At 35.7% G+C, this 13,531-nt stretch overlaps 2 protein-coding genes across 12 annotated transcripts in view; both read right to left on the bottom strand.

Moving 5' to 3' along the window:
* Positions 1-13,531, bottom strand: part of ARHGAP28 (Rho GTPase activating protein 28) — a 723,491-nt gene that overhangs the window by 143,900 nt on the left and 566,060 nt on the right. The window lies entirely within an intron of this gene.
* Positions 1-13,531, bottom strand: part of PTPRM (protein tyrosine phosphatase receptor type M) — a 449,317-nt gene that overhangs the window by 175,317 nt on the left and 260,469 nt on the right. For all 11 annotated transcript variants that reach the window (XM_050306131.1, XM_050306135.1, XM_050306149.1 and 8 more), the window contains exons 12-13: positions 2,803-3,076; positions 1,633-1,669 (exon numbers count right to left, since the gene is read on the bottom strand). In XM_050306131.1, the coding sequence (XP_050162088.1) occupies positions 1,633-1,669; positions 2,803-3,076 (311 nt within the window). The remainder of the gene's footprint in view (positions 1-1,632; positions 1,670-2,802; positions 3,077-13,531) is intronic.

The following is a 13,531-nucleotide window of genomic DNA, read 5'->3' as shown; positions in this document are numbered from 1 at the left end:
AAATTAGTGCTTTACAGAAGCCCCCCAAGAAAGTTTTGTACCAGGGACCTGCTTTCAAAGTCCTCACAACAACCTCTCCCATTATTTTACAGGCTTCACAAAGGTATTACGAAAGATTAAAAAACATGCTTTCAAAACAGAAAGGTAGAGAGATCTGTTTAAAATAAAAGCTGCATTTCTCACATCTCCATTGCCAAATGGGTTAGCTCAAAGCAGCTTGTTGCTATGGGAGTTATTCCAATACACAAAGTTACCCTCGCTTCTCAAATGAGAGAGTTAGGAATTTTCAGTCAGTCAAGTAATTTGAATAGTTGAACATCCATTAGTGATTATGAACACAAATCTTCAAATAATTTAAAATCCATTCCTCTAATCACTTATTATGATTTCCGAGGCAACATAGTCCACTCCTGGTATCTCCGATAGTACTCAAAAGTAACAACATAGGATTTCACTTGAATCTGGAATTAATCTCTCATCTATATTATATTGGGTTTTAGTTCAAGTATTTTCCATGTTTTAGTAAGCAGTCAGTTAGTAAATTAAAATCACAACTACTTCCTTTGGCTTGGCAAAAAGACACGAATCAGTTCAAAGAGGCATAAAAATGTATTTGTCACATAGGGAAGATCCAGCCTTTCAACAGGAGCAACTTCATGCTAACATTACTGATACTTTTAACTGATGAGATTCTCATCCATCCCATTTAGAGACTTAGTGGTGGTGGTGGAATTGTGGAGTCTGCATGTAAAGGAAATCATAGTGGGATCAGCTGAAACAAGCATGATCTCCTTCAAAATACAGTGGTATGATACAGTGCTACAGGGAGGAAGCATTTTTTTTTTCATACTCTTGGCCAGGTGCCCGAACTGCAAGGTGGTATTACCTGTTCCTACTCACAGCAGCACTTTCTTCCCTTTTCCTCTATTACAATCTCCAAATAATTGCACTATGCCATCACTTCTTTTTCAGATTTTGAAGTTGCCACCAGCTAGAAGTACTACAACAGTGAGACTACAAAGATAATCACAGACAGATCTAGACCCCACAGATAAACAGGTCAGCACTATGTTTTTCTTTCCTTGTTTGGGGATAAAAACTGTAACTATCACTGTCTCAGTTATACAAACTTATTTCACAAATAGCAGTATCATGTGCTGACAGTCAAATAAATATAGATGATCTGTACCATGAAAATGAAGAACATGTATTCTCTGCTCTTCTTTTATAAAGCAATTAAGATAACACACTTGCTTATGAGTAAGGCGTGATTTTTCACTACGGATACACAAGCAGCTAGTATGCACTCTGCAATTGGCAACTTTAAAACTCTACTACATATGTAAAAGTCAAAAATATTTATTGTGAGATCATATAAAAACCCACAGAATATATTTTAAAAACTGTGTTCAAAAATAAGTAATGCATTTATTATTAAAACAAACAAACAAACAAATAAACAATTTTCCTAAATCTCAGCTAGAAATGCAAATGATTCTATGAAAATTCTGTAATCGGTTTGTAATAGTGATGCCTTTGAGCAATATCATCTCTTCTGGAAGGTTGCAAGGACCATGTGAGGAGAAGGTCAGCAAGCTGAAGTACAGAACACATGACATAACATGAACATACCTTTTGTGGCTACCCTGACGCAGTCGATTTTGGTTTCCTGTGTTAAATAAAGAGGAAAAAGGTCACACCTTGTGTTTCTAAGAAGAGAAAATCATCCACAATTCTATTCTTAAATGTACCGATAAAATGTCAGAGAAGAATGTGCCTCATTACATACTTAACTGCTTATTAGGTAACTCCAAAGTGCGTTCATAAATTGGACAAACACTGCTTGGGTTTGCTACATAAACATTTCACTTAAGATTCCTCTAAAAGGAAAAATATGTGAAAGATATTCACAAGAGCACAGGCAAGTGTTCAGCTTTTTAACTTTGGTAACATAATGACTTTTGGAGATTTTTCTTTTTCTTACAGATAGTATAGTTTAAGGCATCATGGGAGATAGTTTTGGAAAGAAAAAATAATCAATGGTGTTTCACATTTCTGCACCATCAGTGCACTGTGAAAGAGGGACCATTATGGTTTCTGGCAGAAAACATTTCCAGGCTGTCAGCACCGACAGCCAAAGCTTATCAAGAATTGAAGGGCTCTGTGTAGGTCTGTCCAGGAAATGAAAAACAATTCCAGGAAGAATTAGTCTGATGAAACATGATCTGTGAAGATCCTTTTACACACTTTTCGTTTTAGTTCCATCTATCTCTTTTTCTTTTACTGTTTGGAGAAAGGAACAAAAAAAGTGGTTTCTAATTCAATCAGGGCAATCAAATGAGAAAATGAGAGTTCAAGGCATTAGAAACTAAGGTAATAGGACTGGACATGCCAAGACAGATGTGCTAAAACCCATAATCAAGTTTGGCTTAAACTTAACAAAAAAAAATCACAACATTCTCCCGTTCAAAGCAAAAAACCAAAAACAAACAAAAAAAGAAGAAAAAAAGCCAGTCAAATGTGGTCACTGGACAGCTTTTAGATAATAAGACAGAATGTTAACATACTATTTTGCCTGTTCACTACTGACAAAATGTGCTGTTTTTCCCTCCTCTTTCCTGTAACCTTTAATCATTAAGCAATATTGTGTAAGGAAAACTGTTATTTTTTAAACTCAGTGTGTTATATTTCATGGTTACTTCATTTTCTCATTAGCAACTAAACTGGGCATCTTGCTAGTTGGTGCCAATCATTTATTTACACAAAAATACTGTACAAAATCATGCGTGTCACAAGACTTACCCCATTGGCTCTGCTAGCAGCTTGAAAATAGATGCTGTAGCTCTTATGAGGAAGAAGAGGAGTGTTCCAGAAACCACTGTAGGTTTTGTTATCACCAATAGTAAAAGGTTGAGCAACTTGTAAACCATTGGCTGGGAACTCTGCAGCAAAGTAGTACTGGGAATTCAAGAGCGAGGCATTCTGGAAATGAATGGGCACTGGGTAGCATTTCAGGATTTCAGTTGTCTTTTTGGTCCTCCTTGGGCGTTCTTCTTCAACAACTATTTGATAGACACTAAGAATGTAGAGAAGAAAGAACAAAAGAAACACACTGGTTATTTTAAGACATGGGCAGTCAACTCATTCTGAAACCACCATACAATATTTACGGGAAAAAAGAACTGTTAAAAAGCAAGGAACACAAGAAAAAAGTGTCATTTTGATATTGAGCTGTATACATCTCTGGAACAGATATATACTTTCAAGCAAATTCAGTTTCTTTTGGAAAAACAAAATTAGCCATACACACCACAGCTTTTCATGCAATGGATGAAAGAACATTTTCTTGTTCAAACTCTTGTACAGAAAAAGTGTGTTTAATTAGTGCTAAAATGTGGAATTAAGTATTATTTTATTCACCAAAATAAGTATAAAGCTATAGGTTCCATTCTCTATCCTGTTTATCCTATCTAAATTAAATGAAATTAGTACTAAGTAGAAATTAATAAATAAATTATAAAGAGACAGAGAACAGCACTTGCTTAACTGTTGACATTAAACTATTTATAAAAGCACAGAGTAAAGTTTCAGTAGCATGTTGACTATTGCTGAGCGAGAATAAAACATTTTTTGATGGAAGTTATTCTCACTGAGAGAATAACTCTTACACACTTCAACAGATAACCATATTTTTAAGTGTTTCTCTATTCTGCAAAGCAATTCAGTTTGCGCTTGCAGTCTTTGCTGTACTGGGACCCACAGAGAATGGTCCATCTCTCTCCACTGTAAAGGTGCTATGGACATTCAAGCAGGAACAAAGAAATTGCAATTTCTGCTGTATATGCAAACTGTAATCATTATACCCTTGCAGTTGCTGAAAAAGACTGAGTCAGTGCTTTTAAATTTGTGAAGTGGGAAGTCCATGTCTCTAAAGAGGACTGGTTTGCAAGTTTATTGCTTCACTGGGGACCAGTGATTCTTAATCAGTATTTGTCTCCTGGAATCTTGAATCCCAGTAAGCATGTTAGTCTAGATAATTGATGTTAAAGTGGCAATGTGTCCACATTCTTGCACATCATCCAAATCCAATAACAATTTATGATCTTTGAAGTTGATAGTTCAGAAAAAGCTGCAATCTCTGGGTAGGTTAAGTTTCTTAAAGACGAAATATCCACAGTCTTCTGACATATTCCCATTCCATCATCTGTAGGTAGAGGATTATGTTTACAGAATCACAGACTCAATTAGGTTGGAAAAGATTTCTGAGATCATCGAGTCCAATCTACGATTTAACACCACCATATCAACTAGACCATGGCACTGAGTGCCACGTCCAGCCTTTTCCTAAACAGTCCAGCCTTTCCTTAAACATGTTCAGGGACTGTGACTCCATCACCTCCCTGGGGAGCCCATTCCAATATCTAATCACCCCTTCCGTGAAGAACTTCTTCCTATGTCCGATCTAAACCACCCCTGGTGCAGCTTCAGGAAGAAGACTCTGCCCAAAGTACAGTGACACTTGGGCTGAGCCTCTGCATGTCTGTCTCAGTCTGGTCCCAGTGGGGCTTATTGGCTTAGACATATCACTGCACAGCTACGGCTGTTCCTCTTCTGAAGGCAAATCTGGTTTAGAAATAGAGATGACTTTGTGCAGCCATCAGCCCAGCTCACAATCAGTGAGCTCCTGCACCTGCTGGGGCTGTGCTAGGCTCGAGCTCCTTTGGGTGCTGGCATAGAGCTCTCCAGCCCTTGCACTCTCTCAAGCCTTACCCACTCAGCACACAAACAGACTCACATACTGCTCCTACACTGGAGCTGCCTGTGCATGTTGAGATAATGCCGTGTGCTTGAATGATGCCTCACCAATGGGACTTTAAGTAACGTGGTCTAGTGGAAGGTGTCCCTGCCCACATCAGGGGGTCAGACTAGATGATTTTTAAAAGGTCCCTTCCAATGCAAACCATTCTATGATTCTCTGACACCACAATGCTGAGTTTGCAGAGTCTTTGTAGTTAAATATCACCAACAGGCAGAAAATCTCTCCACCTCACTGTCTTTTTACCAGACTTACAGACCCTGTGCCACAGACCCTGTTAATTATGATTTTAAGATCTAGCATCTCCACTAGGAGATGTTGCCTTCTATGCTGACAAAAAATGCCCAGAAAGTTGACACTAAGAATGCTTAAATACTTCTTCTGTCTGATGCAGACTTTCACCACAGTGCAGCTTTAGTTTAATGTTAACACACTCAAATCTAACTTGTCTTCATGAAGATACCTACACATACACAGATCTACATATCCTAAAGAACTGAGCAGGCAGAAGGTGACTGCTTTTAGGTCAAGTTAATGGCTTCCCAGGCTCCACTGACTATAATAACTAAATGCTCAGCTCACATGTAGACATTTATAAGTGGACACCTAAACTTAAATGTTTAAGTCTGATGCTGAAGCCTACGCAGAAATCTAACAATGCATAAATTTAGTACAGCTAGGGAGACAGAGAAATGTCTTGAGGGTCCACTGGAAGGCCACTGTCTGTACCTTTTGCAGCTCTGTGCAATGAATTCTTCATATCAAGCAGAAAGATTTTCATTAGTTGATTAATTCCATCCTGAGTAGTAAATGAAGGTCAACACACAGCAATCTTTCTTTGATCCTGTGAGAACTGATTTGTAAAAAAAACTAGCCAGAAAATATCGATATTACAATCTTGTTTTTCTCTTCCAAATCAATTTTTGACATGATTTTAGAAATTAATTTTCTAGAACAAAACAGTTGCTTAGAACCCATATTCCAAGCTACTTTGAAGACAGCATGTTACCTCCTCTAACTACTAATTTACAGTGAATCTACAATAAATACCAATTGAGAATTTAAATGGAGCATTGGGAAAAAAAAGTAGAAGGTGATGTAAACTTCTATTCTTGCAAGGCAGTGAAGTTGGGTACACTTGCCTAATACTGTAGCAAATAAAAGAATCTCTCAGTTTCACTAAAACATGATGGATAGTAAGCTGCCACCTTAGGAGAGTACTGTTACCTTTTTATTGCAGCAGAATTGAATATAAGAAGGACCTCAGACCAGATGAGGCAATATGCCCTGTTTCAGTACTGGTTGCAACAAGGATTCTAATAATTTTTCACTCAGTGAATAAAGCTAAAGACTGTAGATACTTTAGAAACAAATATGTCATTAAAATGTTCCTTTTCCTGGGGGAAATCCGTGTTTAGTTATACTACATGCAGTACTCTTTGTATACATTTAAAATGCCTGCCATCTATTCATTCTCAGATACTTTAAAGAAAGAAGTAAGTTGAATGGAGCAATTTCAAACTCAAAATGTCTTTTAATCCTTACTCCACAGACAAATTAGATTTGCAAGCATCTAGACCTCAAATCTATTTGCTCTTTAATAATTTAAGCACTGAAAGGTCAAACAGCTCTTTTCTGTTCCCCTTCATCAAAGTCCAACTGCTAATGAAAAATAACTAAATCCTATCTGCTGGCCAATTTCCACACACTGCTGTTTCTGTCATGTAAATTAACACATTATGAGCACCTGAGTCAGTGGAAACCTGACAGAATTTTATGAGTGATACTTTTCACATCTGTAAAAATGAGATCATCTTGCTAATGAATTTTTAAAAATTACCCCAATTACAATTACAATCCAAAAGCTATTTATAATTCTTACTATTAACACTGCTTTCTTTAATACGTAGCAGCTGATCTGCCTACTCTGAAAAGGGTTCAAACTTAGTGAATTGAGCTAGCACTGCACCAAGATTCTATTATTCCCCTTAGGTATTAGTCAGATTTTCCTGCTTGTTTGAAGTTGTATTATTCCTTTTCCACACCTCTGCAATTCAGAGAATAACGTTTTCCTATCTCTAATCCAAAAAATAAATTCTACACTGCAGTGAAAGGTGCCAAAAGCATATCGGCTATCGGTAGAATTTAGACTGATCTTTCTGAAGGAAAGAAATGTAATTTAAGTATAATTCACATTATGCAGTTCTACTATAGAATATCCATGCCTTGGAAATTAAATACAATTTCTATTTTTATATAGACTGAAATTTACTGTTGCTTTCAGAAAGGAACATATGGGAATTATTTTTAACCCTGGATTCAAATATCTCAAATTTGAGGATTAAAAAAGGTTTGTGGCAAAAGGAAAAAAACTCAATGTAATATTTAAGCTACTTTTTATTTTTATTTTTTATTTATTTTATTATTATTTAAGCTTCTATTTATTTTTTACATATTTATGTAAATGATTATGCAGAGATACAGATCTGACTATAATAGCTTTAAGTTTTGTTAGAAATTAGACATAGCAGGCTTCTAAGATACTACTGAAATTGTATTGTTTAAATTGAAATAGTATGCCAATGCCTCATAAACATACTAATTTTTTTCAGTCAAAAAAGTGACATGAAAGAAGCAAGAAAACATGTTAACAGAGTAATAAAAGATGCTCAGAATATTTAGACAAATGAACCAAACCATTCAAAAAATTTAAAAGAAGATTTAAGCATACATCTATTCTGAAGTATACAAAAGGATGGATTTTAGTAACTTCCCGAATCAGGAAATTATTCCACGTTACTGGAATGCAGTAAAACAAAGTTTAGTTCATCAAAGTCTCATTCAAAGTTATGAAATAACTTTCCAAGAAGGACCCACTGGATACAAGCATGGACTTCAGGATTCTTCATACAGGAGTCCTTAACGTGCAATCTAAGCATTTATTACTTGAAATTTAGGAATCTACAATTATACCTCCACCAAAAGTAATTCCAAATCAAAAACAAAAGAAAAACAATCTTGATTACTTCATTATTGAATCATCAATTTTGTCTCTCTAAAACAGTCTTGATGCTTCACATAACTGAAGCAATAAAGAATTTTTTAAAATTCCTTTTACAGAAGGAACTGAATATAGACTAAGACTATCTGAAATTATTTACTAGTCTTAATACAGCTGCTGTGCATGATCCTAGGCCAGTCAATTCAATATTTTGGGCCACAGATCTCTGGCTGCAAAATGAGAACAGGAAACTTTCTTATTCCCTCTGGCCTGTTTCAACTGTTGAAAACTTTTCAAGACCTTCCTTCTATTTTCCTTGAAAAAAGGTGGGTTTTTTCCCTAGAAAATGTACAAAGCCTGTAAAGCTCTTAAGCCCCAATAAGAGTGCCCTGATCAGCTGTGTAAACTGTTGGGCTACCTTAGCAGACTGTTATGGTGACACTCTTGAGCCTAATTTGAACTTTTCTGCTCCCTGTAGTTAAGTATCTTCTTATTCTCCTGCTTTATTTCAATTATAAATAACTGGTACTTTTTATATATCTATTTCTGTATCTTGACTCGCATGCTTGCTTTGTTTTATGCTAACAGATTCAAACAATAGAATGACCTTTAATCTACAACTTGACCATTATTTCAGTAACGCATTCCCATAATTGTATTTATCTATGCTAGAATCACTTCACTGCATTCTTCTACTAAAATACTAGTTACAATAAAAGGCAAAATTAAGCCACCCTGTTAGCTCAGGTTTATGTCCAGAATTGCTCAAACCATAACAGTCTATAGAGTCCCAACAGCAACACTTCTGTAGACCCTGAAAATTCGCCTATTGTACTGCCATTTAAGACATAAGCTCTTTTTAAAGGTATATTGTTTTGTCAACGTTTTGCTTCTAAAGCTTCATGTATCTTTGCTCATCAAATGTGATGCAGGTTTATTACCTAACACTGCTGCTGGAAAAGAATATAGTCTTCAGAAATTTTTTTTATATATTACGCAACATAACTTTATCTCTGTCATCAGTTGTCTCTGAGACAGTCATAACATATTTATATGGATTAAGATTGGAGATTTTGATCTACTTCTTCCTGCCCTTATATTGCAGTAGATTCTTCTAATTCATCCTATAACTTACAATTTCACAGTCCTAGAAATTATATGTAAATCACATCTTGAAATGGAAGAGAGAAATTACTCTTTAAAGGCCAGATATTAATAATTTACAGTTAGCAGGCAAATAGAGGAAGGCTACAAGAAATTGCCACTCACTCTCCTCCTACTGTGCAAGAGTCTGTGTATTGATTATAGGTGGCATTAAATAAAGGTGATAAGCAATCTCTGATTTATCAGGTGTCTCACCATCACGGCTACATAGGCTTTTCCAGTGATCAGGAGTTCTAGCAACACATAATATATAGTGAATAAAATATATTTTCAGTTCAGATGCGAAGCCAGAGAACCAGCTGAATGGCTGTCCTGCCCCTCTGACCACTGCAGAATTTTGCATATTTTATCAGAGGGGGAAGCACACGCTGTTCAGCTGTGGACTAGAAGTACGACCAGGGAGTTTTTGATTAGCAGTAGGACAAATGAGTATGACTGTTAATGATGGAGAATACTCATCAAGGTAGACCCCTCTATTTCAGAAACATTTTATGTGGGAGATCAGAGATATTCTGAGCTTTTTGCAAAACACAGCATTGCACACTATAACTTCTAAAATGATAAAAAAGTGAAGAAGCCTAAAAAAGATCCCTTGTAGGAACATAATGTTCAGAAATGAAAATATAGAACTTACAATAATGAAAACCAAGCAGACCAAACAAAACCTCCAAATTAATCCTGCTATACTGAGGAAAACAACAATATAAGCATTGTTAAAGTAATATATTACTATATAATTTATAAAGGGGGAAAAAAAGGGAACTAAGCAATGCTGTAAATAATATTAACACAACAAAGAAGTAATCAAAATTCTTCCAACTGTTCACATTTAAGCACTTCACATATCGGTGTTTAGAGGTGTATTGCCTTTTTCCTTGTGTGAGTGAAGGGAGTCCTAAATGCTTATAACTTTTTTGTTTGCATCTTTACTTGGCGTCAGGAAGTTTTATGTAAACAAAAGCTCCACAATCTTTGGCAGGTTTCTAACTCTGTAGGACAGTTGTTCCTTCACAGAAGTAGGAAAGGGACTAAGTAAATAAAATACTTTGTGCTAGCAGCTTGTTGAAACTTCAATGGAATGATTCTACTTCCATACCTGGCTTTATTTACTAGCTTTGTAGGTCAAGAGATAAGTCTGGCTAGATTCTCCAAGGCAGGGTCTGTCTTTATTCTAAGGAAACACTATTACTGGCACCTGAAATTTCCAACCCATGGGAAAAAGTCAAACTGAAGAAATTTTTCTGAATCAGACCTGGAGTGAACATAAGAGAGACTAATATTATACAGCACCTCCATTGTCATGCAAGGAGCCCTATTTGTCAGATCAATCAAAGCAGAAATACTTAAACAGCTGTAAAGGAGGAGATAAGACAGCTTAGGTTCAGTCCCTAGAGGTACTGCCAAATGTAAACTCTCAGGTGTCGTAATAAGCTTTATCTTCACAGACCCAAGCCCACTGGGGAACAGTATCTGGTTTTTAATGTAAAAGTCCTAAGCTGCTCTGTGACTGCCCAACCCTTTTGTATGGACAGTCTCAAAAACTTAAAAGCCAGTATTTACAAAGGAGATTTTCTGGGAAAAACACATCCAAGCAAAACCTCTCCTTACCATTCCTATGAATTTATACAGGAAATCCTGAACAATTTTTCAAATGGGAAGAATTGTTTCACTGGAAGTTAAAGATATTATGCTTGTTCTTTCCTCCAAGGACAGTCACTAGGGGGGGATATGAAAATAGGTTCAATTCCCTTGAGACAGAAAACATTTGCTACATAATATCTTAATAGCAGAATAGTCAAATAGGGTCTGAAAGCGATAATTCAACAGCCACTATAAGTTCATCATAGATTCAAATGCTTTTTCCAAACACAGAAGAACTGATAAATTTATATTAATGCAAATTTTTCTTAACGCAAATCTGGACTCTCTAGGAATTAAGGGACCCATTAGAGCCTTGGCTCCAAAAATTCTTAGAAGAAAAACTGCAGGGAAAAGGAGACAACGATGCATGCTCCTTCCACTTTCCAGTGGCCAGAGGACAATTACTGGTTGTAACTGCAGACAACCACACACCATTCACGAAATGTTTCTGAAATGTTTCTGCCTTCAGATTCGGTTAGCACAAATAACAATTCAAAATACAGTTTCGTTTTGTTAGTAAGTGAGTCGGAGAAGGAGGGAGAGAGAGAGAGAGAGTAAAAAAGTCTTTTAAGGATTTCAGTTTGTAATTCTTTGCTATTTAGCAGGTTGGACTTGATGATCTCAGAGGTCCTTTCCAACCCAGCTGATTCTATGATTCTATGATAATCTATATTCTGATTTACAGCATATAGCGTACTGAGGGACTGCAGTTTTAACTTTGTCCAATCTTTTGCAAAAAAAATACATTCAATACATTTGCTAACCTACCCTTATTCAAAAGAAGTATTAATTTATTACTGAAACAGCATATTAAAATTAAAAGAACCATTTGCCCAACACATATATAAGTGGCGGTTTAACAATGCCAACAGAAAGTGTAACACAAGAGAGTACTCTGTTGTTAACTGAGATTTGTGAACGGGCAAGGGCATCAAAACTGTTCTCTCAACACTACCAACCCCTCTAATCCTTGATAAATATTGAAGAAATTATATCTTTTTCTCCCTGGCTATATATATATAGCCCCATGGTTAATTATTTCTACTTATTTTAATACTGGTGCCCAGCTACGCCTTGGCACTGATATTACCACACTGGCCTAGAAGTGTGACTGTCATGATTACCACAAACAGGATGAAAAAGATGCAACTATGTCTTCACATCTGTTAAATACACATCTACACCTGAAATTCCTTAATCTTAAACCCTCACTTTCCAAGGGACTGAGTACTACTCTATACTGATATGATCAATTTGATGAGACATAGGATTAGCAACTCTCCATACTTAAAAATAACCACATAATTCTATCTCTCTTTTTTTTTTCTATAAAGGTAATCACATATATTCTTTTGTCATACTGAAGGCTTTTTATTATTTTTTCTTCTGCTGAAAAAATAATTGCTCTAAAATATTGCAGGCCACAAAAAACCTCTATGATCAGATACATACTTTTTCTGAATATTTATAACTTATCTGTGGCTTCTGCCCTCCACTTATAATATTAATATATGTATTTGGTTCTATTTTTGTCAAACTCAAAAATGTCAAGAAAATATAAAATTTTTGTAAAGAGTCTGTAGACCTGCATGGAACAAAGCGAGTAAAAAATGAAAATAAAATTAAACCTACTTATAATAGTACTGTTTCACACTCAGTTCAAAGTACCTTTCTAGAGATGTCAGTAACATAATACAAGACAGGATTTGGCTCTATATTCATAAATTCTTTCAGTTGTTACTTGTGTGTTTGCTGGAAAAGCAAAAGGCGTCTTTGACTACAGATCTCCCCTAATGTGCTCCCTACTGTATCAATGAGATCTACTAAATACAGACTGCAAGTGACAAGCTAAGAAAGGCACCAGAGACTTGGCAGTGTTTTTTGGTTGAGCTTTTTGGTTTGTTTTGTTTTGTTTGCTTGTTTCAGAAAAAAAAAAAAAAAGAAATGTTTACAAGGAAGGAACTGTAAGGACACAGTTTTAGTCTGCAGTAAATAACTGTGCATATAAAAAGAGAAAAAAATCGGGCAAACAGAACTAGAAAATGATTGAAACATTCAAGAATACGAAAGGCTACACAGGATAGGAATGTAGAGAAGAAGAGAAGAAAATAAAGGAAAATAAAAGAACACATAATGTACTGAAGACAGCTGGAGATGTACCATCATGTTTGGTAATCAAGAAGTGAAAGAAAAAGTAACAGTAGGAAAGATAAAATAAAAATGAAGTCTATCTAATATAGTTACACTTTAAACAAAGCATTTTTTAACAACTTAGTCAGCTATTTTTTATGAATTACATGCAATACACTTGTAAAAGGTGCTTGATTTCATAGCACTATTACAAAACACCTTTTACAAACAATTTGCACATAATTTATAAAATTATATATGGTTGTGAAATCATGTCACATATTTTTGTAAGAATGCCATTTTTATCCAAGAAAGACTGCTACAAGATCTCTTTAGACTCACTATGATCTGCTCAGTATTTTTCTAACTGTACTATCAGCTGATATTTGGCTTCTTCCATAAATAAGTCTGGTAAACATAAGCTTACAGTTTTTCCAACAGGTATGCCACCATTATATTTTTGGCAAGCATAAAATCTCTCTGCTGACAACTCTTCCATGTATATGGGACAACATCCCACTTACAATGATCATGCACTGGGTTTTTTAAATGCTATTGGAAACAGAAGATGCTTCAAAGCCTTATAAATAGACTAAGATGCTACAAGGTTTTCAGCAAGAAGTTCAGAATGTGTACCCAAGAACATGCCGTAATCCCATTTTATATTCCACATGTCATCCGTGATACCCAACTCCCACCCTCAGTACGCTCAGCTCCTTTTAGTATCTCCCAAAAACACACTGGAAAAGAGGCAACACATGCTGTGGCTGTTTCTGGGC

This window comes from Myiozetetes cayanensis, unplaced genomic scaffold, assembly GCF_022539395.1.
Source record: "Myiozetetes cayanensis isolate MyiCay16 unplaced genomic scaffold, myiCay2020 scf1, whole genome shotgun sequence".
In the NCBI taxonomy this organism is placed as follows: Eukaryota; Metazoa; Chordata; class Aves; order Passeriformes; family Tyrannidae; genus Myiozetetes; species Myiozetetes cayanensis.
The sequence above is the reverse complement of the archived record's forward strand: the minus strand, read 5'-3'. Positions and strand labels throughout refer to the sequence as shown.